Source organism: Melospiza georgiana, chromosome 5 (assembly GCF_028018845.1).
Source record: "Melospiza georgiana isolate bMelGeo1 chromosome 5, bMelGeo1.pri, whole genome shotgun sequence".
NCBI lineage: Eukaryota > Metazoa > Chordata > Aves > Passeriformes > Passerellidae > Melospiza > Melospiza georgiana.
In genome coordinates, this window is record NC_080434.1 from 47,115,594 (window position 1) to 47,140,910 (window position 25,317).

Genomic DNA, 25,317 nt, shown 5'->3' on the forward strand with positions numbered 1-25,317 from the left:
TTTCCCTGGCTGCTCCCTCAGCTGCAGGATGGTTCTCTAGGAAACCCTCCAGCCCCTCCCAAGATTCTGTGCTTTCCTTATTGTTTCCTTGGCACTGCTAGCCTTAATCAGCTCCTTCTGAGTCTGGGCAGGAGAAAAAAAGGGTCCCCATTGCTTGCTGTGAGTGGTGCAAGGAAGGGTAACCTTGGTGGCTCTCACAGCTGAAAGGGTGTGAATGGAAATGTATTACAAGCACTGAATCAGCAACTCAGTGAAATGAAATAATTTCAAAATGCTTATCAGCTATGTTTACTGTGTAGTTAATAAATGTTATAAAAATAGAATTCCAGAAATATTCCTGACCTCTCACATAGTGCAGATACATATGTGTATAAATATAAATGTATATATTATAGCCCCCATATATATGATTATACAGTTTGTCTTTTTATAATAATTTCAACACAGTGCTAATGTTGCTATTATATATGATCCCAAAATCCTCCTGAATAACATGCAGGCTCTGAGCCCTTCATCCAGCTCTAACTTCAACCAGGCTCAATCTTCTAGTAAATATTCCTCTTCTCTTCTAGTAGAATTTGTAATGAAGCATTGTGTCCCAGTGGGCTCCCTTGGCTGCCTGTGCTTTTCAGAGGTCAGAATACATATCCCAGTATTTCCTTTTGTCCTTAATGATTATTCTGTGAATTTTGTGCATGGTTTGTTTGGGCGTCCCCCTCCAGAAAACAATGTGGAACGTATTTTTTAACCTTTGGTTGGTGACAACCTTTGGTGAGACAAACCCAGGGAAGAATACGGTCAGTGCCTGGTCACTTCCTTTCCTTTCCTGTTGATGCTTTTCTTCTGGTCCCACATTGCCACACATCAGCCACTAAATGTTCAGAGGATTCATTTAGCTACAGCCACAGCAGAAAACAATGAGGAGGTAGTACAATATTTGCTATGATTTTTCTTATTGGATGAGAGATGTGAGAAAATAGTCAAATGATCAAAACCAGTGTAATCAATCAGCTTGTTCACAAAGATAAAATACATAGAAAACAGAGCTTTGGGTTAGGGCTTCCAGCTTAGGGGTAAAGAATGTGATTATGAGAATTGATGTAGTCTGCTTCCCCAGGCTGTTGAAACATGATTTGTACCCCTGTAAAGAGAGCTTTGATCAGCAAAGAAGCTGGGATATTCTCCCTGTTCCTTTTCAAACCTGACTGATTTGTGTCCTGGAAGGGAAGCCTGAACAGAAGCTGAACTTGCCCTTAGTGGAACTGTTGGTTTCTTTGGAACAAATGATGGCCATTATCTCATGAAAATGGGCATGAAGCAAAAGAAAGAAAAATACTAAAATGAAAAGTCACAAATTTTGATGAACTCTTACACTTTGTAAGAAAAGGCTTCTGAGATATAGGAGTTAAAAATCAACTCCCATATAACAACTTTAAAGGGTTTAATTGCATTTATCTGCTGTGCAAGTAAATTTTGACCATAAAAACAAGGATTCCTCACTGTTGAGATAAAAATAGTTCTTCAGAGGGATTGTGAAAGCCAGGTGCACTAGTGCCTGAAAAAGTCTTTAGAAGAATGGTAGAGTGATGGAGATCCCTCCTATATCTGTAGCAGCCCTTGCTGTGTCTTTTGTGGATCTCAGAGTTCTTTGGTTCTGAAGTCCCTACATTATGTCCCATAATAAAGTTACTATTTAGTTATCCTGGCTGTGAAAATATTTGGGAAGAAAATGGAAGGAAAATGGAAAATTGGTATGGAAAATTCACCTGGAAGGAACCATTTTGGAAGTTTTCTCAAATGCAGTTTAGGTGTACTAGCAAGTATTAGTCGGGAAAGAGATGTCACATGCTCTGTGCCATTTGCTCTGATTTGGGAAAGTCATTTGATGTAATTTTGGACCATCTTTATAAAACTCTGCTTGAACTTTGGCAACTGTTGACACGTTTCAGAAATCCTCACCAAATTTTGCCCTCAGAAGTCTCCCAGGAGTTCCTAGGTGAAAGCAGGGTGATGTGAATAATGTTTTGGAGGTTGGGTGGTTTTGGATTTCTTTTAGTTGTGTTGCCAAACACACAAAAAATGATAGGAGATGTAGTCTCTTCAAGATGGCTTCCAAAAGAAAGGTGTAGAAGAGGTATCAACTCAAACTGATCACATTAGTTCTTCTAGCTGAAAAGAAATGCTGAAATGTTGTTGTAGGCTGGATGAAATATTACACTTGATCCAATAAAGAAGTATTTAATTTTGGGCTGTTTATTAAAGAATGAGAAACCACAAATTGTACTCCTATTAATTATTAATACATGCAACTTGAATAAACCTCTAGAAGACTCTCTAATACCCACTTCTATTGCAAATTAGAATTAAATTTCATCCCTTACAAAGATCTGACAGACCTGATCTGAAATACCTCAATTGATGTCAGTCCCAGACCCTTCAGACAACATTATTCAGTGCTTAACTGCCCAGAAAATCAGTAAATGTACCCCACTATCTGAGATGGATCTCCTGTCCAGAAAATTAGACTGATTATTTCCTCTTTTACCTTTGGTGACTATAAGGATAATTGATCATGCACCTCCAGCCTGTTCCCACTGGAAGGTTGTTATCATGCCTGTCTGTCTGGTCTCCTCTTTTTCAAGATTGAACAGCCTCAGATCTGTCAGCCTTTCCTTGTAGGCTGAGTTTTCACAATTCCTGACAGTCTTTTGCTCTCCTTTGCATTTCCTCCAGTCTCAACTCTTAATGCTGTCCTACAAACTGCTGGCAGTTTTTTCCAGTTGCTGTGACCAGTAAATTTTAGGTTGGTTCCCTAGGGAAATAGGACTTACTAATCACATTTTATGTCTGTCTGTTTACTTTTTCTATCTACTTGACTCATAATTTTTAACTCTTCTGCCAGTTTCAGGCAAACGTGACAGTGGTTAAATGTCTCTAAGATATTAGGTCCTTATTTTTTTCATTTAAGAAGTGGTAAGGTGTAGGAGAGACATCTGATTGGAGTGCTCACCAGGGAAAGGCTGCAACATGACAAAACCCTTGGCAGACACTGAGGCACCCCCACAGCAGAGAAGTGCCACAAACTACACAAAACCCTTGGGATTTTTTCTCATGCAGTACGGGACACACAAACTCTCTGGAAGCTGGGGTGCATTGCTTCTCCCCCTAACAAAATGATGACTCGTAAGAATATGTTGGATTGGCTGTCCCTCTGTCAGATATATCTGTGGAAGATTGTTTCCCAAAGTTAGACTTCCACTACCATGGAAATTCAGCTGTGGGAGGCCTGGCTTTATGCCACTAGAAAGCCTCAGACACCATGATGTGGTGGCCATTTCAGGGTTCCTGATGGTGCTGTTCCACCTCCATCACACTCCTTCCCTATTTGCAGGCACATGGTCCAGAATCCAGGTATTTGCTCCAGGACCTTCTCTGTGAGTAGTGTGATACTTGTTTTCCTTCAGTGAATGTTAAGGGAATTTGTGCCCTTAATATTTGGGCACAGCCATTTGGACATAGCTCCTAAGGATGCTGCTTTCCATTCCTGCAGCATGGAGGTGAGGATATTCTTGTGAATGCAAATCTCTTCACAGGAGGGGATGCAGGGAAAACATGCTGCACCAGGCAACTAATAGAAAAAAAGATTTTGTCCTTCTCCAGCAGTTTTTTCAACCTGGGCCTTGAGACTTTTTTCAGAGACTTTCAACTTTGAGCCCCAAAAAGTAAAAAGAAAATTCAAGGGTCAAAAAAATACAATGAAAACAAAACTAACAAGGAAAAAAAATATTGCATGCCGCTTCTGCATAAGAATCTGTAGCTTATCCCTGTCACCAGTTGCCCATCCATTAGCCAAACTGTCCAGGGGCCCCAGACACCCTCTGCTTCCTGCTCAGAAAGTGATGCTTCAGATCTGCTTCCTGCTGCAAGCAACAGGGAATCCACAGACTTCAGCCACAGAAACAACAAAGGCATTTGTCCCTTCTCCACAGAGCCCTTGCCCTGCAGATTTTGGTAGAAAAAACAACCAGATAGGGTAAAAAAGGAACAGTGTGAATGAAGAGTGTGTAGGGCCCTGTTGTCCTGGCAGGAGTAATTATGCAGAGTTTTAGGACACAATAGGGATAAGTAAATAAACAACTATATAAAATGAGTTTTTCAAAGGTGCATCCCTAAAGTTCCACACGCCTGGAACCATAATTACATGCCTAGGAGTGAAGAGACATATCCAAGGTACTTTAGACTACTCTGGGGCTTGACAGCAATGAACCTGCTCCTCCAATTTTGGTACCATCAGCATCCAGCCAAGCTAGAATAGAGTTGCTTTGGGGATGTCCATGCACACCAAACTCACACCTCCTATTTATAGACGTACAAAGCCAAATACAAAGCACATATCCCTAGATCCCAGCAAAGGTACCAATGTTTTTGGCATACTCTGAAAGTAGAAACATTCACACCTCTACCTTTATGCAACTCTGTCTGAAAATTAATGGATTTATGCCATCTAGTTCCCACTTCCACATCAGTTCTAACTTGAGACAATTTATTATTTAATTTCTAGCTGCAAACTTAGATTTTGTCCTTTGCAATGACCCTTTCAAGCCAACAGGTTTTGGGAGGGCCTACACACAAAGTGTATGTTGTGGTAAATGTATTTCTGAACCTGCATGCCATTTACATGGATGCCATCTCATTTTCTTGAAGCAGCATCTTGTCCGTGCTGCGTGTCTGCCTGTCAAAGTTCACCGGTGCGCTGGGGATGCATGCCTGCTGACAGCCACGCTGGGGCCGAGGCTGCAGGCTGCTGCAGTGGTGCAGTCTGCACTGTGGCCAGAGCTGAAGGGAGCTGAAGGGAGCATGCACTGCTGCGTGAGGTGCTGAGCTGCGGCTCAGAGGTGTGCCCCGGAGGCGGCACAGCTGCTGGCTGCCGCATTCCAGATGTGTTCTGCGTGGCATGCTGAGCCCCGGTAAACTTGTTGAGCTACAGGAGCAGGAAAGCACATAATCGGTGCTGCCAGGGCCAGCCCTTATCTCCCCCAGGTTGTTATTTGAATAATTAAGCAAACAAAGGGCCGCTCGGCTGCTGCTGCTCTGGCCTCTGCTCGGACTCCTGGCAGGGCTGCCCGGGACGCCCTGACAGAGCCAGAGAGCCTGGGGGAGTCGTGACAGGTCGGGGAGGAGGCGGGAGGGGGCTTGTCCGGTTCCTCTGCTGCTTCTTTGTGTGCTGTTTTTAATGAGCTTTTGGCGGTCGGAGGAGCAGATGCACAAACAAAGGCTCGCCGGCCCTGCTTGGCCAAGGCAAGGCTCGGTGCCCCCTGCCATGGCTCAGACCATTCCCAGGGACAGCTCATGGACAGGAGCTTCCCCTGAGTGCAGCAGAAAGAGGCTGATGAGCCCAGACACTGGGGACACTCTGATTTCAGAACGGGGCTCGGGGAGATGCTCCGTGAACGGGGAGTCAATCTGATGAAGCACGGAGTGATGCACAGGGCTTGATTGCATTCTGTCTGTCAGCCACCAGCTCTTCCACAGCTCCCCAGGTCTGGTCTCATGCTGAGCTGAGATCTGCTCAGTGTGGCAGGACGGCTGAAGCTTCATGGAGCTGCTTCTAGCCCCACGTTTCTTTGCTGTTATTGTCTGGACAAGGCAGAGGCACTTTTTTGAAGTAAGACAAGTTAAAAAAGTCTTGACAGGTTTTTTTCCTGTTGAGGCAGGCGAGAATGCTGAGACAGAGAGTAGAGTATCCTTAGAAGCCATTGCAGGCTGGATTTAGATCTCAGGAAGTTCTCCACGTTCACACTCTCACTGGAGAGGGAGGGAATCCCATCCTGTACTCACTGAGCTACATTAATATGTTCAGCTTTTCTCACTAGATCCCTGTGCTTCAGCACTGATAGTGTCTGGTGCAATCTGGACTACACTCTGCAAGTCTGACACAAAGGCTTTGCAGACATCACAGCCTAATCAGATGGATGAGAAAGCTGCCATCCCTTAAACCATTGGGGTTTTGATTTTTTAACCAGACATCTGTGTCCCACAGCTATCATAGCAACAATATATTTACATGAATCTTTCACTTGGATTCTAGGTCACTGTCCTTCTTCCATGCTCTGGTTGATTTTTCTCTCAGAGGTTCCCCATGGCATCTTCCAGTGAAAATCCACTACCAAAAGCCCCACTGAAGCTCATAACAGAAAAATCAGTTTAGCAAAGTACATACAACATCATACACCATGTATTGGTAAAGTCACCTCGCATCTTTTTCAATTCTTACTTTCCCCAAACATCTACCATTTCCAATGACACTTGGCTCTAGTTTTTATTTGATCTTCCTAGAGGATTAGTCTCACCAACACCATGTAACTAATTTGAATCAGATGAAAATCCTGCATCTGTTGACTGACTTCAAAATAAAGATACTTTTGTGCTTAAATGTTTACAGGGTTAGGGCCCCATTCAAAGAAGTTGCCTTCTTGTTCTTATTGGCACCACAAATGTCCCTGGTACTACAGGGATGGCAATTCATGCACTGAAGCAGCAGTTCTGCAGAATCATTCTAGTTACCAAGATTATACTGACAGCCAGGCAAAGTGCTGAAGGGCTATGTCCCATTTAGGAAGCACAGTGTTAAAACTGGGATCTCGCTGGGGTCACTCTGGGAGATAGAAACAATTTGTGTTTTTGAAATGTGGAGCTCTCTGTGGATGAGCTACATCAAATGTGCAAGCTCCTTGCTGCCAGCTGCTCAGTTCGATGTGTGCACTCGCCAGGTTTGTGTGTCTGAGGGGTCAGCCCCTCTCTCTCCTTCCCTTCTCCAGGATGCTGCAGGGCAGGAGGAGGCAGGGGACATGGCAAATGCCAAAGGGCCTGGAGAGGGCTAGCATTCATCTATCTTGGCTTAGATGTGCTCAGGGCAAACAGTAGGTATTTGTTTCCATAAAGCTCAGGCACCACAATAATTTTCAACAATGAATGCAGCTCCCCCTTCCAAAACACTCACTTAATAGCAATGACTGTGCATGAAAACAGAGCCCAAGTGGTATTGCAGCAAGCTGTAGCTGCACATCATCTGACTAGATTTTAGAAAAGTTACTTGTCAAAATCAATATAGGGGCATGTTTTCTACAGCTGCATTTTGGAAACTTTTGTAGAAATGCAGAAAGCATTAAAGTGAGCTGCCAGTGACTTTACTGTTTTCTATGGATTTTGTAACAATTTAATGTAAATAGCTTTCGCCTTACCCCTATAATTTAATTTTCTTTGTTGACTGCCCAAAGTGCTTTTGAGGCAAACACTTCTTGCAGGTCACCCAACCCTTATCAATTCTTTTTCTCTTTGTAGTCAAACCAAACAAAACCAGCATCACCACAAATAAAGTTACCAAAACTGGCTTTTTTTAGCAGCAGGTACCTTTGGTTTTCACTAACTATCTGCCACTAGTGCACTAGCCCTTACATGCAGCCTAGTTTCAGCAAGGTCAGTAGTTGAACTCACTGCCAGAGTTCCCCAAATCACCCAGCAATACCAGTGACCTGACCCACAGTGTGATGGAGGTGGGAGTATGAATGAAGGCTGCCAATATTCTGGTTTAAGACCTCATAAGAATAGCAAGTGCAGTTTTTATTTGCATGGTGTTGACTCGCTGCCACTTGAATCACATGAGTCTTATTTGATTTTTCATGGATTTTATTTGATCTCTAGGAAAACTTTGGCTTCTCCCACTCCCTGTATCTTTCTGTGAGCAACAGGGGTGTAATTTCAAAGGAAATTACACTCTTTCCCCAGTACAGTAAAACAGCTGGAATTGCATTGCATGCAAAATAAAATCACTTCTCTATTAACTTAGTCATTTGTGGACAAGCTCCCATGCAATTTGCAGGGAAAGAGGAAAAGGTGGCATGTGGAGGTACACATATGTATAGGCATGCATAGTTATGTATCCAGCTGTGTATTTCTATCTACCTGATTATCTACCTGTTTATCTTTATACCTCTCTTTACTGATCTATCTAGCCCATGGGATTTATATTGTGCGTATGGATAACACATTAATGACCATTAATGACCACCACTATTAATGTGTGTTTATTTTTCCCAAAGGACTACCTCACAAACTTCTCTTTAGCAGGCACTAGTTAATAATTTTGATAAAAAGATGGGAAGGGCAGCTGTGTCAGGCACTTGTCGGATCCCATTGCCGGGACGTGGCCGGTTGGGGTGGCTGGGTACATGCTGCATGGCTGGGGGACTCCGCGCTGTGAACTCAGCGCTGTCGCTGCCAGGCACTCCACACCCGGGGTGCAGTCGCTGCCAGCAGGATCGCGGCTGTGTCTCACTGACAGTACCTCATGTGGCGGGGCTTTGGGATCGCTTCTGCTGGGGGCATTTTAGGAAACCCCAAAAAAGCACGATAAAGCGCCAGACGACGCTGAATCTCACTGCTGAGGCCCTCCTGCCGCCGATCAGGGGACAGGGAGAGCTCCTGCCGCCCGTCCGAAGGGGAGCATCCCGGCGGGATGCACAGGGGGCCCTGGCGCCGGGAAGGGGGGCGGGATCGTGCTGGGGAGGGCGGGGGCTCGGCCCCGGGCCCGCCCCGGCCACAAGAGGGGCGGCACCGTTCGCCGGGGTCCCGCATCCCCGCCGGGCGGTGCGGGGCGTGCGGAGCGCCTCGGCTCGGCTCGGCTCGGCTCGGCTCGGCTCGGCTCGGCTCGGCTCGGCACGGCACGGCTCGGCTCGGCACGGCTCGGCTCGGCACGGCTCGGCACGGCACGGCTCGGCACGGCACGGCACGGCACGGCACGGCTCGGCACGGCACGGCACGGCTCGGCTGCCGTCGGGCAGAGTGTTCTCTCGGCGCCCGCAGCCCCGCAGCGGGATGGAGGCCGGCGCGGCGCGGCTGCTGGCGGTGCTGCTGTGCCTGGCTCCAGGTAAGCCCCGGGGTACCCGCGGTACCCGCTCCGGTCTGCCGGGCAGCCCCTGAGGAGAGGGACGCGGGGATGCCCGGGTGCCGGCTTTCCTATGGGTTTCCTATGGGTCTGTCGGGGCTGGGCCAGGGCGAGTGCCCGGGTGGGACGGAGCACCGGTGGCTGCGGGCTTGCGGAGCCCTCCTGTCCTGTCCCCTCGGCCTCTCCTGTCCGCCCGGCCGGAGCTGGCCGTCGGAGAGCGCTGCCTGCCGCGGCACGCTGTCCTGCCCGCTTGGCTCCGGCATCAGCTGTCGTTTCCGAGAGCAAAATGTCCCTGGAGCCAAACGCGGGAAACCTGTCATGGGAAGAACCTGCTCGGAATGCGAGTGATCAGAGCCCGGGGAAGCGCTGGCGACACGGGGAGTGTCTGTCCCGCTCCGGGCACGCTGTCTCTGGCCCGGCTGTCACGGCCGGGGCTGCGGCTCGACCCGGGGAGCTGGGACTCCCGAAGGTGATGGCAGCAGCCAGGGAGGAGTGAAAATCTTTCCCTGTGGTACTCCCTGTGGCATTCCCAAATGTTACACAAGCTGGGCCGGTGTCTCAGAGCAAGCACTGGCACCCAGAGGGCAATCACAGCCCTCACCAGCACCAGTGGCTCCGGGTGGGTGCGATGCAAGCCGCTGTGCCGATAGTCCGGGAGTAACACAGTTTTGCCTAACTTCTTAGGAGGAAAGAGAAACTTAGGAAATCATAGCATAAAATAAATTAATGGGATTTCAGATTTGTGACAAACTGTGAAAATAGTTCCTTTGCTTAATTCATTGATCAGCAGTCTCAAAGAAGTATATTTGATTTATTATAAGAAAAGCTGGTAATCCCCAAGGGAGTGAGATCATCAGATGAAGGTTCACTTTGTTTCAATGTCCCACATCCTCTTGTTAGACCTTGAAGTTGGCAATGCAAGAAAACAGGAACTCCACCCTGGCTGCTGAATTGTAGTGCTCTGCAGCTAGCTCCTGACCATCTGCCTTTGCTTCCTGTTATGACAGAATTTTTGAACTTTTTGGGATGTGTGAAAAATCATGATTTACCCTTCGCTGCTAAACAGATGATGTGAAAGTGTCCACTTAAATCCTGATGAATATTCCTGTATATAATACTTTTCTGATTGAGTAGCATTTACTTGTTTATTTGGTTTATTAGAGAGGTTTCATACGTGTTTTTGCAGGTTTATGTATGTCTCTGGATCAGCCAAGCCTTAGCATCCAAAAAGATGTCCTCACAATAATGGCAAACAACACACTAAATATTACTTGCAGGTAAGGACAAGTCTGTTCAGCATGATTTTGATGATTGGTAATTTATGTAGTGAGCTTTTGTACAGAATCCCACATGATGTGATCTCTCTCTCCTGTCAGGCCACCTGCTTTCTCTCCACTCCCTTTGGGCCTTGTGCCTCACTTTTCCCTAACGAGTTTTAGAAATTATGTGTGAGGGCTGCGGCCAGAGAGAGCTGGGAGTGTAGGGTGGCTGGGGGAGGAAGCATTGGCTGTGTCCTTGTGGATCCTGCTGGTGAGCCATACTCTCAAGGCTCTCTTTTGGGTGATTTGTCACTTAGATTCAGCAGAATGTAAACCTCAAGTAGCTTTAGTGTAGCTGTTGGCAGTAGGCTGTGTGTGTGAATTTGTCCTACATGGTTTGATGCTCTCTGTGTGTGACGGGGTGAAGCCCGTCCCTCTCCACAGCCACAGAGACTGGTGGGGCTGGGGCTCACATCACAAGTGTCTGCTGCTCTAACATCTGCTTTCCCAGAGGTCAGAGACCGCTGGAGTGGTCGTGGCCAAGCAAGCAGAGCAATGCTGAGCGGCGTGTCTCCGTGACAGAGTGCAGTGATGGCCCCTACTGCAAGGCGCTTACTCTGAGCAAAGTCATTGGCAATGACACAGGGGACTACAAGTGCCTTTACAGGGACAGCCAGGCAGCTACAACCATTTATGTTTATGTCCAAGGTAAGTGCTTACACTACTCTCAGGTGTCTTTTCCCTAGTGTCAAGAGAAGAAAGGAATATAGTGTCTCAAAACAGTTTTGATGTAAAATTTATTAATCCTAGAATATTTGATCCTATGGAACATTTTTCTTGTTTTCATGTTGACTAATTAAATTCAGGTATGCTAGTTGCCATCAGCATAAAATCCTTTATACCTATGATTCTGAACTGACCTGCCATATGCAGTACATGGTCTGCTGTCCTCCACCCAGAATTTAGAATAGCTAAATTCCCCCCAGAATTTAGCATACATATCTCTGCTGAGCTCTGAGCCTGTCCTCATGCAGAGCTATTACTGACCTCAGCAGGAGTTTCATATGAGAAAGGATTACAGAGGTTTTATATTTGGTAAAAATTACAGATCTGATCTCGTGTATGATTTGTACTGATACCATTTAAAAAAACCCCAAAACCACCCAAACCCCAAAACATAAACTTTCACACATTTGCTGACTCTGGTGGTAAAATCTATGTAGGCTGTAAGAGCTCAGTTTTCAGCTGAGTGTCACAGACACTGCAAAGCCTCCAGTTATCCACTCAGCTTCAATAAGTGCATTCATGGACGCATCTGCCTTTTTGCACTGATGGCTTCACCCTCGTTTCCATATGCATCCTGTTTCCTCTTTATTGTTAACTTATAGTTACCATTTTGAGAAATGAGATGTAATTAAGTACATGACTTAGCTTGTTTTATAATATCATGGAGCTATATTTTTTTTTGGTGTTCTGCTCTGACTTTGAAAAGGATGCTGCCATCAGGGGAGTTCAGTGTAACATGTCACAATTTTTAACTGATATTTCCTGGAATGCTTATGCAAGGAAAGTCACGCTAGGGTAAATCAGTTTTTTGTCGACAAAAGGACTGCTGTAGCAGGAAACCATTCTCCAAAATGCACTCTGCTGCTGATAACTGTTTTGAGAATAATGATATTCTAAATCTAGGGGGTGCAGTATCTATAAAAACATGTACCTCCCCTATTTAGTCTCATTATTTCAGTGCTTTATGACATGGAAAATAGTACAACTGACTTGTGAAAAAATAGGGAAATAAGAAAACTAGAAAGGTTTCCAGTTTCCATAATCATATGATGAATAATACCCACTTATCGATTGAATATTATTCTAGATTACAGATCACCATTTGTGACTTCAGTTAGTGATCAGCTTGGCATTGTATACATCACTAAGAACAAAACTGTGGTAGTGCCGTGCCTTGGAACCGTGTCAAATCTCAATGTATCTCTACATGCGGTAAGGAAAAAGCCTGCTATTTTTTCAAGAGTTAGTTGAAGTCACTCTGGCATAAATATGTTGTTTGAAGTAAAAATACATTTCTTAAAAACTCCTTTCCATCATTGTGAGTTTTATAGCCTGTGATTACAAGATGAGTGCTGTACCTGTACTCTCAAAGCATGTACTAATTCCCTGAGCTAGAACGTTGAAATGGGGGCCCTGCAGTTGTGGCAAATGCTGGTAAAAATTCAGGGTTGTTCGATTTTTGAATTCTGACTATGTGTTTTATCAATATTCCAAACAGAAATATCCAGAAAAGATATTTGTTCCTGATGGTAAATCCATTTCGTGGAATAATAAAAGAGGCTTCACTATACCCAGTCATTTGATCAACTATGCAGGCATGGTCTTCTGTGAAGCTAAAATAGATGATGAAAGCTACCAGTCTATGATATACATAGTTGCAGTTGTAGGTAAGCCAAAGGTTTTTATTTCTCTGTAACCAATGTTCTTTTGCTTTCTACAGCATACTGAACCAATTACATTTGGTTGGACGCTAGGTTATTCAATACTGACAATGCAGTTAATGCAAAATGGATGTTGAGATTTATATCACTTTTCTTTTAAATGCAATGTATTGTGTTCTTTCTGGTTGATCATTGGGATAAGTGCTTCTATTTTTAGTGTTTTACATTGATGCCAGGGATTTTAATACTTTTTTTTCTGACAACGCAAACCTTTTCCCTAAAATCACTTATCCACAATCTCAGTCACAGTGGAAGGAAATGAGAGGCAAGCAACCATCAGCACCAGATGAAAAGAAATTGCTCTGAGTGGGTACCAAGGGAAGGGTGGATCTGAAGATCTTGCTGTGAGCTGGGTTGTCTTGTCTCCCTAAAGACCTGTGTCTTGCTCTCACAGGGTTTTATGATTTCCTGCTACATGTTGTCAGTTGTTCCTCATACCCCAGAAATAATGTGATAATTCTGTGGAGGCCTAAGCCTGAACTTAGCAGCAGAAACTCAGCATCTCTTTCTCTTTCAGCTGAGGACATAGTGGCCATTTCAAATATCCAAATGGCACCAAGGCAATCTCTCCCGGCTTGTCAGGAAGTCACAGCCTTCCCTCTTTACTCTGTGCAGAAGTCTTTTACTTCTCCACCCAATTCACAAATCCTCACTCTGATTTGGAGGAATTTCAGAATATCTGTAGAATTTCTGCATTCAGAATATTCTGTTTTGAAATATTTTACTGCACAAAGTAAACTTTGAATAATTTTGCAACTGCGCTACCATCATTCTCTATAAAGTTCCTGCTTACTGCTGGGAATGGGTGTACAATCTGCCTTGGTTTAGGTCTCACAAGGGTAAGAAGGAGGTGTCTAAGGCAGAGGAGCTGTGTGAGTCACTGTCCCTTGCTTGCTCCCACCACTGGAGGGGCTCTGATCAGGGGCACACATCCTGCTGTGTCGCTGTCTGACACGGGTCTCAGCTCAGGGCAGGCACGTCACTTCTCTCCTGGCTCCTTTGTCACCCATTGTTGTGCTGCACTGGGGCATTGAGGGCCTCTTTTGTAGCTGGGGTTTTGGTGGGAGTTGTGGTGAATTCACCTGGGAAATTTGCTTACCCCCCTGTTTCGTGTGTGCCTTTTTCTCTAGGGTACCGAATTTATGACCTGACAATGAACCCACACAACGAAGTAGAGCTGGCAGTGGGAGAAAAACTTGTTCTCAATTGCACTGTAAGGACAGAGCTGAATGTGGGAATAGATTTTAAATGGGACTACCCTTCCATCAAGGTAAAGTCGTACTAACTTACAGGTGCCTTCCTCACAAAGCAATTTGACTTATTTAGGTATAATGTCACTTCCCCCTTTAAAACATTGAGAAAGAAGATGATGATACGCAACGAAATTTCTGGTATATACAAATGTGCAAAGGGTGACAGAAGGAATAACAATGGCATTTCCAAACATCTCTGTCTTTTGTCTATTGCAGGAAAAGCGTGCCACTATTAGGGATGTAAAAACCACTGCAGGAGAAATAAAGAAGTTTGTGAGCACCCTCACCATTGACAGTGTGTCCTTAAGCGACAATGGTCGGTACACTTGTGCAGCCTCCAGTGGTCGCATGAACATGAAAAACAGCAGTTACTTCCTTATCCATGGTATGACATTTCCCACTGCAGTTCTGTTGGTTGTTTCAGATTTGGGATTAATTACTGGGATGCAGAAGGCCTCTTGATGATGAACCAAATGACAGAAATTAACCAAACTGCAGCTACAGTATTTCTCTTACAACTAGTGTGGGGGATTTTATACCACAGCCTTAGTTAATAATAAGATTTTAAAGGATGCTGTATTTTACTGAAAGCTGTAGAATCCCACTGGAAAGTGGGCAGTAAAATAAAGTGATGTAAGCCTTTGACCCTCTTCTGCATTGACCTCCTCAAGGTCCTGTAAAACTCAGTTTGTGTAGGTGGCTTTGTACAAGGGCTGCCTGTTCTTACTCTTGGTGAACTTAGGCTGGATCTTGGTGGCTCTGTGACAGTCTGGGTCAGCATGAATGAAGCTAAGAAAATAAAACTTTCAGCTTTTGCATTATGAATAGATGAATCAAATGGAGTTTTGGTGGTACGGAAATGATGCAAGGGAAACAGCTTTGGCTAAGTGAATAGATAAGTACGAGGCCACATCCTACAGCCTTTTCTCAACCCCCTCTTGGGCACAGCCCCAGCTCTGCTAACTTGCTTATAGAAAAAATTACCAGCATGAGAATGGCTCATTTTTAATCACCAAGCTAGACAAAGAGATTTATATTTTGAAGGAGAGTAATTTTCCTGAGGTCTGATTTCAGGGGCCAGAATATTCATGGCACTTTAAAAAAAAACAAAAGACTTTCAAACTTATTGTGGGCATAGTGATTCAAGATATACTGAATTTTCTCCTGGTCTCTTTCTGTTCTGCTCTTTAGCAGCCAAAATGAGATCATGTGCTAAACTGAATATACCAGATACTAAGTCTAAACCATCCTAAATCTTAGTCAAAAGACTAATTTAGTCAAAAGGCTAATCACTGTCTTCTGTCTGAATGCAAGTTTATAACTTATATCAAGTAATGTAAATAATTTGAAGGTACTGTGTGACTGCAGTGGTTGAAATACATACTTGAGCATTTAACTTTATCACACTGCAGTTTTGAATAGTCTAATTTCCTGGAATAAGTATATTGAGAGAGTTTTATGATATGTGTATATATATATATGTATATACAGGTCTGACAGTTGGCACACTATCCTGAGAGCTGAGTCTTGTCTCTTCTTTCCAGAGCTCCTCAGTGAGGGAACTGGTCTGTTCCTCTGTGTGAAGGAACGGACTAGGCTTTCATGGTGGCATGTCTCCAGAGCCCAGTTTGGAGCCATCTGACCAGTGACCCATAGTCCTGTCACTAACTCCTATTTGTCATCTTGTTAGGTGCTGACCCACATGGAAAGCACTTTTGCTTTGGTCCATGAGAAAAGACCGTTTAGTTTGCTTCCTTTTTTCCCCCTCAGAAAGTCCTTTTATTCACCTGGAGAAAATGGAGAATGTTGTTGAGACAAGGCTAGGTGACACAGTCAAAATTCCTGTCAAGTTTAAAGGATATCCTCCACCAGAGGCTAAATGGTAAGAATTGGGATATAGTGTGTTTGAAAAAATGAGCAATTCTTAGTTAAAGCAAATCATTAAATATTCAAAGTGCTCTGTATTTTCTTCAGGTATAAAAATGGAAAAGCCATCAATGCAAATCACACAGTAAAAATTGGCTATGCATTAGTGATCACTGAGGCAACTGAAAAGGACGCAGGGAATTACACGGTTGTCCTTACAAACCCCATTAACAAGATGCAGAAAAGACACACATTTACCCTGCTGGTAAATGGTAAGTGGGGTAACAGAGGTGCCTTTCTTTTATGCATGGATTTGGTATATTACCATCCTTAGGCTTAATTCATCCCCTACCTATGAAGATTTAAGTACTGAAGAAGAGCAGTCCTTGAGCCTCAGCCCTGGGAGGGCAGAGGTGACCGGTCTCTCCTGGCTCTAGGATGTGTCAGTCAAGAGGCTGCAGACTCTGGGTGCTGGTGTTGTGATGATACTTTGTGTGGGGTGGGGGTTTTTGTTTTGTTTTGGGTTTTTTTTCTGTATATTATTCTTTGCCTCTGTGTCCTGCTCTTTTCCTGCCCTTCTTGCTGGCTATGCTGCTGGAGTCCTCCTCCACCCCGCTCCATCCTGGCCCTGTCCCGCCTCACCCATCCTTCCTGTCCCACACAGGCTATCCCTCCTCTTCTGCCCTGTCCTCTACAACCTTCCTCCTCCTCCCCTGCCTCCTCCTTTCTGCTCCCCAGGAAACAGCCTATGCTTTGAAGACAGCAGGTCTTGGAAAGGGCAGCAAGGCTACGTGCAGTGGGATCGGGCCTGGGGAATAGTGTGCATTTAATGGCTGGGGGTGGTGGTGAGAGTCCAGGAACTGCATTTTAAACCATGGAGTATTGAAAGGGGATTTTGTAGGAGATCCTAAGTATCCTGATCCTCAAAGCATTGGGCAGGCTCACTGCTTCCCAACATGTCCTTGGAGATGCTCTGTTGCACTGGTATTGGGGCATGGTGTGAATTGGTCACCGTGGGTCTAAAGTACGCACCCTGGAGCCTTCAGCAGGAGGTGTGACCTGCTGCTCTCTCCTGCAGTGCCCCCCCAGATCGGTGAGAATGCTCTGATGGCGCCCGTGGACTCGTACAAGTACGGCTCGACACAAGCGCTGACCTGCACCGTGTACGCCGTGCCGCCGCCCAGCACCGTGCTCTGGCACTGGCAGCTGGAGGAGGAGTGCACCTTCAGCCCCCAGTGAGTGCCAAGCCCCTGCTGCTTCTGCAGCTTATGCAGGTCTTGAGGGATATTTGGGTTGGGTTGGGGTTTGTCCAGTGCCTCCCTCGTCCAGGCTCATTACAGAGTGCAAACTCAATGGCCAAAGAAGAAAGAGGTTGTTGTACTTAATTTGCAGATTGCTGCAGGCAGGCTCTGCCAAGGTCATTGCTGTTGGCAGAGGCGAGGGCCACCCACAGAGAGGATCCAGCAGTGCTGGCATGTTGCTCTTGTGCTCTCTGGAAGGGCATCTCGACTTGCATGGGGTCTCAAATGCAGCTGTTTGCATGCCCTTCCCTCAGATCCCCCTGTGGGCTGCAGGCCCAAAACTCCATCCCAAACAGAGGAAATTTGCTGTTTATGCTAATGATGCGTCCTTGTGGTGTTTTTTTCCCTTCTTTCCCTTTCCTTTTTCACTCAGCTCAAGTGCTGAGTGTGATGGGGCTCTTTATCTGTGTGAAAGTGTATCTCAGAGGAAGTGCACTGATTGATGTTGGGGAATGATAGAGAGAGTGCCTGACTGAGATTCATGCAGCTTCCCTTATCTGGACCTGCCATAAGCCCAGATTTCCTTTAACAAAAAAAAAAAAAGTCCAGAGTAAAAAAAAAAAAAGGCATTCTTCTTTCCTGTTGTTGTTTTTAAAATGATTCCACGAGTTTCTTCCTTTGGTGCCTGGTTGCTTCCTACACAATGGCTACTGTCCTTAAGAAATTCTTGTAGGGAGTTCAGCGATTTTTATGTCTCTCTGTCTTCCTTTGAACTAAATCAACTTGAATCATCCACTTATGAATGGAGGTTTGTTCCCAGAATAGCTGCTTTGCTCCAGCCACCCAACTGAGCTGACACAGGCAGATTAATTAGGAAATTCACCTTTAGGCTTGGGGATACTTTACTTTAAAGAGCATGAAGGTCTCAGGAGGTTATAGGGTGAAATTTAATAGAAATATTTCCAGAAGCATTCCCTCATAGATGCAAGCTGTGGCCAGTGATGCATCTGACTTATAAGTTCATATTATAAGTAGAACCCAAAATACCCCTCTGGAAGGGCAAATATTCCTCTTATCTAATGCATGTGTCTCTACTTACATTTCAGGAAAGTTCGCTCTGGAGCCAATCCGTATGCGTGCAAGAAATGGAAAGTGATCTCCGAGAGAAAGGGTGGGAATCAGGTTGAAATTAAGCACCGGGTCGTTACTATTGCTGGGAAAACAAAGGTGAGCACATTTTCTTTTCTCTTGGCTGGGGTTGATTAACCCTGTTCAGCAGTCCCCATGCCTGGAAATACACCACTAGAGATGAGACTCTCTTCACCTCAGGGAAAACTTGGGGATCTACTCTCAGCTAGATGGGCAAGCTCCTTCTGAAGCCAAGGGGTAGAGATACACACTTTCAGTTCATTTGAACACTGACCAAAGTGAATCTCCACTGAGGAATATAACTGCCTTAAATTTCAATAACTGCCTTTTAGTGGTGTAAAGTTAGATGAGTTAATCTTGCAAATTAACTGTAATAGAAGTTGGAGAGACTGAAAAGCAGAAAAAATTGTGGGTGCACCCTTTTTTAACACATATGTCTAAGTCCATCTTCTGCTTCTTCCCATTTTCTTTTACCTGATTTTTACACGCTTAGAGACAAAAATGTAAACTTCAGAAGAGGACGGTTCTTCTGCCATGCCATGGGTTTGTGCTTTGGAGGGATTTGTGGTTGTGCAGATATCTGCAGAGCCCTTTGCTGAGCTGTTGAGGTGGCTGGGCATTACTTTAGCACTGATGTGGTATGAAATTGCTTGATTGTTCTCTTGTAGACTGTGAGCACCCTCGTGATTCAAGCAGCAAATGTATCTGCTTTGTACAGATGTATGGCCATGAACAAGGCTGGGTCAAGTGAGAGAGTGATCTCCTTCCATGTGACCAGTAAGTGCCCCCTGCCAAGGACAGCCACGTTAAATTAATGTTTTTTTGTCTGTTTGCTGATGAAAAGCACTTCAGTGATGTTACCTGATTCCTGACCTTTATTAAATCCTTTCATTCTTTCAGATTTTAGGTTTACTTATGGCTTTCTTTAGGCAGCCTTTACAGTTGCCACTATTTTCAGTCAGGTGATTAGTTCTACCAGCATCAGTGGAGTGGCTGGCTGCTGAAAGTGATGCAAGATGTTGTCCCAAGAGTGACTGCTGTTGAGCTTTAGTAGTCACTTAAAAGAGCAATGGAGAAATTATGGTAGTGCCACAAAATGAGTAAAGATTTGCTGTAAGAGCTAAGGCTAAAATTTTCCAAACCAGTGACAAAGAGCTTCTGTCTCCTCAACAATCAGTCCCCATGTTCATGTGCCAAAATTTTGTTTTAATCCAAATCTAAAAATGACCGATAAGATAGTGCTGAAAATCATCTTAGGTTGCTGTAAGTTTCTACAAGAAGAGTGACTGAATCCTTCATTTGATCCATTTGAAATGTGTCACTTAAATAAGATTGTACTCCTAGTTCACTGACTGATTGATTTGATTGATCCGTTTCAGTGTTTCTTTTCCTCATTTTCAACCAGATAGATAACTAAATCTGTATTTTCAAAATTACTTTCTCAAGTTAATGTTAGCCACAAAATGCACAATCAAATAGGAATTTATTTTACTTTTTTAACTTTCAGGGGGTCTTGAAATTAATGTCCAGCCTCAGAATCAGCTGACAGAGAAGGATAACATGTCCCTGCAATGCACAGCAGACAAGTTCACCTTTGAGAAGCTGTCATGGTACAAGCTGAGGGCTCACGTTTCGCAGACTCCCTTCGGAGGGCTGCCCATGCCTGTTTGCAAGAACGTCAATGCTCTCCAGAAGCTGAATGAGACAGTCTCAAGTACCAATGGTGAAAACGTCACCTTAGAGCTCATCCTTCGCAACATCTCCCTCCAAGATGCAGGGGATTATGTTTGCATTGCTCAGGACAAGAAGGCTAAAACACAGCACTGCCTGGTGAAGCACCTCACTGTTCAAGGTACAGATCTCTAACTCTGAAGCAAAATGAGTGGTTCTGTATGAAAACAATTGCAGTAGTGGCAGTTTTTGGTATGTTCAGGCTTTGGATGTGTTTGATTAATGGTGTACTCAGTTTGTTAAATAGATTTACAGTTGTTGTAACACATTCTTCTGGGGTTTGTCCAGGCAGCAGGCACTGTTTCATTAATACCAGTGAGGAAACACGGACTGAGCCACTGTACTGTGCAAGGAGATGTGTTTGGTTTCTGCTGAAGTAATGTGTTTAGCTCAGTAACTTCTCCACTTTTCAGAACACATTTTTCTCTGTAGCTGTATACACGTGTGTATTCCTAGCATTAATGCCATTTCTTTGTGTGAGTGGCTCTTGAGTTTGCAGTAGTGCCTGTAATTAAAAACTGCCATGAGGGATACTGGTATTCAGGCAACAGCAATGCAAGCTGATAATCAGTCAGCTTTCCACACAAACAGTGATGACTTTGCTTTGGGACCTAGACATCCAGGTTGATTAGGCAGATTCAGGGAAATACTTATGCATGTTCATGATCTGTCCTGAATGGACATTTAATGGACCAAGAGTGTCAAACCTCTCATAAGGAGTCTGGACACAGTAATGCAAGGGAGGCAATTTCTCAACTACTCCCTCTTCCCTCAGCAGCCTGAGCAGTTAAAAATTAATTCAGCTAAAGCAGGTTATATCAATACTGTTGAAATTTTCTTGGCTATTATAATTTTTTCATGTCATGTGGAAGTTAAACTATGATCTTAACATGAACACTGTGGCTCTTGGTCTAATCAAAGGATTTGAGACTTTGGTACTGGGACATGAACTGCTACTACTGAAAAAAATGGATCTTTTTCTTAATAAACAGTAATTTTACTGAATTTTCAAACCAACAGAGCCCATGGCACCCACACTTGTTGGAAATCTGGAAAATCAAACAACAAATGTTGGTGAAACAATAGAAGTGTCATGTGCAGTGAATGGCATTCCTCCTCCAAGCATCATGTGGTTTAAAAATAACGAGACACTTGTGGAAGATTCAGGTGAGGATTGCTCATTTGCTATTATCATCAAAAGGCTTTCTTTTGTGGGACTGACTGCTGATTTTCACCATGAAAAGTTTTGTTTTGAATTCTTAACAAAAGTGGCATAAAAATAGCAAAACTAAGAATAATTTTTTTTCCCAGGTATTGTTTTGAAAGATGGAAACAAAACACTAACCATCCGCCGAGTGAGGAAAGAAGATGGAGGGCTGTACACCTGCCTTGCCTGCAATGTCCTTGGATGCAGCAAAGCTGTGGCTTATTTTTCAGTGGAAGGTTGGTGTTAGCTTCTTTCCAGATTGTGCACAAAATCTTTAGAACAACTAGAAGTAAAAATCTACAGGCTATCCTGATGGGAGATCTGAAAACATACTATGAAATCTGTGAAAAGTGCTGACCATTCCTATCAAGCTGAAACTGGGTGCTATCATAGCTGTTGAGGTTGATGCTTTTTTCACCACCATGCTGTTTAGGGCTTTTCAACAAAAACTGGATCTATCCTACTTGTGGTTGCAGTGAAAACTCTGCCAATCTATATTAAGGGCAACCCATAAAACAGAGCTAAGTAAACATGCAGCTATCCTGGGGCATCTCTGTTGTCTAGGTAACATAATTGTCATACCATGTTTTTTAGCATAGTATGTTGTACCTTTTGAAATTATGTAATTGCTTTCACAGCATCTAAGGAAAACATAGTGAAGACTTTTTGCAGTCTGTTGTGATTGCTGTCCCATTTTAGTGAAACAGGTAGTGATTTTAGGGGACTCCAGCCTTGGTCCATCTGAAAGCAGCATTTGTGAGACCCATCTCTCACTTGTTCTAGTCCTATTGTGGCACACCAAAATACAAGTTGCAATGACAAAATATAAATGGTAGCAAGAAGTTAGTCTGCAGTGTGGATAGCTGATGGACTTTCCATGATCGACTTTCCACTCAGAGTTGCAACAAGAAGCCTGAAACTAAAAGCTCCTTGCTCTTGATATTAGTTCATCCTTTCATTCATTAGTACATTTGCATACTTCAGTCACTGAGCCATTTGTACGCCTCTGTCTTTAAAAGTCAGGGTTGTTGATCCATACCATTAAGTTAATTAAAGCAATATCATGTTGTTCTTATAGGTCCCTTTAGGATATTTAGATGTTGGGCAAAATGTTTAAATGGGGTGGAAATTATCTGCAGATGATGTCGATGTAGATTTCAGCTGATGTGGTAAATATGGCTGGGGCAGATCTGTAGAAGTTTGAAATTTGTGTTGGACATACTGTTTAACTCCAAAAAATTTATAGTGCTGCTCATGGGGGTCGTGCAATGGAGTGTAGGAAAATCTCAGTGGTGCAAAAGATGAAATACAGGAGCATGATGTGGCAAAGAGGGGGTGAAGAGGAGACCTGTGTCAGTGCACTAAAAGGTGTTCAAATGGTATCTGCTGGCCACTATTTTACGGGAAAAGGAACATTGTAAATAAGACCTTATTATTGTGTGTTCTTGTAGAACCACATTTTTCATGCCCCAGCTGAATGATGTCAAGAGACAAAAGAGAGATTGTTCTCTAGGTCATTCTCGCAGCTCTTTATTTTCTATATGATGAGGGTGTTTTTTTGGTTTCTAAAGAAAGAGTAATAAAAAGAATACTTTTTGGTATTCTAAAACCATTTTTTTCTAAAAACATTTTTTTAATTCTAAAAACATTTTTTTCCAAAATGTGGATTTTACCTTTTTATATTTGCCAAAGGTCCAGACAGTGTCTTTGGAGCAAAGTTGATGCTGAGAAATGTGATGGTGTGTAAAACAGCATGGAACTGTAATATTCCAACATAAACTCCCAAGCTTTTTGTTTTGTTTTGCTTTCGTTTCCTTGCCCCATGTTGCACTTTTAAAACGAACCTTCAGAACAAGGACCTCCATTCTTTACTTTAATGAATGAACAAAACAAATATGCTTCCAACTATCACTCAAATATTCATTTATTTCTTCCCAGGCGCTGAAGAGAAAACAAATCTGGAGCTCATTATCCTCATTGGCACTGCAGTGATTGCCATGTTCTTCTGGTTGCTTCTTGTAATCATCCTCCGGACCGTTAAGCGGGTAATGAAAAAATTCTCATACCATCCTATCAGCACTGGTCTTGCATGACAAATGAGAGCTGACTTGAGGCCTTTTGTGTTGCTTCTTTCCATTGTTCTTAAATCAACAGACACATTTTTTCTCTCCATGCCATAACATTCTTGACTGGAACCGGGGGCGCAGAAATTTGTTTTTAATTGAACGGGCCCTTGCAAGAGAAAAATGTTTAATCTGGTTCTGTTTATTAAAAAAAAAAAAAAAGAAAAAGAGAGAGACAGAAAAAAAAGTGCAAGTAATTAACAATGATGACACTCATGATGACATGGTGTAGCGAAATGGTAGCCTGGCATTTCTGGGAACTAATGAAATACCCTAAAGTGAGAAAATGGCATTTTGCCTGCACATTGCCAGCAAAAAACTGTGCAACTGCAACTAATACCATTTTCCAGGCCAATGGAGGGGACATGAAGACTGGCTACTTGTCAATCATCATGGATCCTGATGAAGTCCCTATAGACGAGCACTGTGAGCGGCTCCCATATGATGCCAGCAAGTGGGAGTTTCCCAGAGACCGGCTCAAGCTAGGTGAGTTTTCATGGCATGAGCCATTTCGTGATCCTGCAGCCAGCACCGTGCTGGGGGGTGTTTTGGGTCCTGGCTCCCCACAGGACTGCTCTGCTGCATGATCCCTGGGTGGGCTCTGTGTTCCCATTGGATATGGTGCATCCTATCTACATTTTAAGTCCTCTTGTTAATTTTTGCTTCATTAACACATTTTGGAGTAGCTTTTTTATTCTACAACTTTTTCCTACTGTGTGAAGCAGATATGTTTGTGTTCTCACTTCAAGGTAAACCTCTTGGACGTGGAGCTTTTGGCCAGGTCATAGAAGCAGATGCATTTGGGATTGACAAAACTGCTACCTGCAAAACAGTGGCAGTGAAAATGCTTAAAGGTAAAAATAATGACTAGAACTTCAACTTGAATATACAATATAGGGATATTTGTCAACACTCTAACCATTGTACCCATTGTTATAAAAGTTAAGCTTAATGGCTGTTATCAGGAAAAGTATATGCCTTTTCCTCACTGATAACTGGAGCAATGCAGCTGTGCTTTCCTAGCCACTGCTTTATAATTCTACTGAAGTTCAGAATGTAAAGTTGCTCCTGCAATCAATTTGCATGTGTCTCTTATGCATCCTTGTTGGAGCTTTCTGCAAGTCTCAAGACAATGGCTTAGGCACGCTCCAAACTGAGTTGAAGTTTGGAATAGCTTTCTCCTCACTTTAAATCATATTATACTGCCTCACACTTGCCACAAAATGAAATGAAAAATGAAATGTGTGGTTCCCAGACACATTGTTCTGAAAGAAGAAGTAATAGGGCAGCAGAATGGGGCTGCCAGTAGCTGGGGGCTGTATTCCACCCCATGCTGTACTGGCATAGCTGACACAGCCTACCAGCCAGCAAGGCTCCTCACTTGATGGGCTGGTTAAATACCAGAAGAGAATGGGGAGGAGGGCACAACCTTTCTGTCTGGGATGCTCCTGACCTGTGTTGCTTTTCCTCTGCAGAAGGGGCAACCCACAGTGAGCACAGAGCACTCATGTCAGAGCTGAAGATACTCATTCATATTGGCCATCATCTCAATGTTGTCAATTTACTTGGAGCCTGCACAAAGCCAGGAGGTGAGTGACTTCTTAGTGGGTGAGAAGGTGCTAATGAAAACCCTATTTCTACCATTTCTGCTGCACAGACAATTGAAATTCAAAATTAAAGACTGGAAAGAGTTGTTCTTTCTAACACACGCCACACATACACACACACCACACACACACACACATACAGAAGTCTGATAGAGCAGGTCCAGAGGTGGAATAAAGGTGGAATAAGGGCCATGCATCTCCATCCCTTATTTATTCTATCACTTTGCTTTTATGTACTTGAGATCCATGTTTATGGTGGGCAGCCCATGTGTAACAGATTTCCAAACTAAGTCTAATATCAGATTTAACAAGTTACACTTACTCTTGTCACCAGCTACAGGGGACTGCAAATTGGGACTTCCCCTCTCTATCTTTGGATGGGCTGTTGGTGCCTATGTGTGTGTGTGTGTGTGTAGGAGGGGAAAATGCA

At 43.8% G+C, this 25,317-nt stretch overlaps 1 protein-coding gene across 1 annotated transcript in view; it reads left to right on the forward strand.

The window, feature by feature from the left end:
* Positions 1–8,860: 8,860 nt before the first annotated feature.
* The window catches only part of KDR (kinase insert domain receptor), a 29,203-nt gene continuing 12,746 nt past the window's right edge, over positions 8,861–25,317 (forward strand). The window contains exons 1-19 of the mRNA XM_058024349.1: positions 8,861–8,926; positions 10,131–10,221; positions 10,715–10,911; positions 12,077–12,201; positions 12,488–12,656; positions 13,841–13,980; positions 14,180–14,348; positions 15,734–15,845; positions 15,938–16,101; positions 16,908–17,064; positions 18,177–18,297; positions 18,888–18,996; positions 19,727–20,071; positions 20,971–21,117; positions 21,262–21,393; positions 23,096–23,202; positions 23,631–23,766; positions 24,030–24,134; positions 24,756–24,869. Coding sequence (XP_057880332.1) covers positions 8,875–8,926; positions 10,131–10,221; positions 10,715–10,911; positions 12,077–12,201; positions 12,488–12,656; positions 13,841–13,980; positions 14,180–14,348; positions 15,734–15,845; positions 15,938–16,101; positions 16,908–17,064; positions 18,177–18,297; positions 18,888–18,996; positions 19,727–20,071; positions 20,971–21,117; positions 21,262–21,393; positions 23,096–23,202; positions 23,631–23,766; positions 24,030–24,134; positions 24,756–24,869 — 2,692 coding nt within the window. The 5' untranslated portion in view covers positions 8,861–8,874. The remainder of the gene's footprint in view (positions 8,927–10,130; positions 10,222–10,714; positions 10,912–12,076; positions 12,202–12,487; positions 12,657–13,840; positions 13,981–14,179; positions 14,349–15,733; positions 15,846–15,937; positions 16,102–16,907; positions 17,065–18,176; positions 18,298–18,887; positions 18,997–19,726; positions 20,072–20,970; positions 21,118–21,261; positions 21,394–23,095; positions 23,203–23,630; positions 23,767–24,029; positions 24,135–24,755; positions 24,870–25,317) is intronic.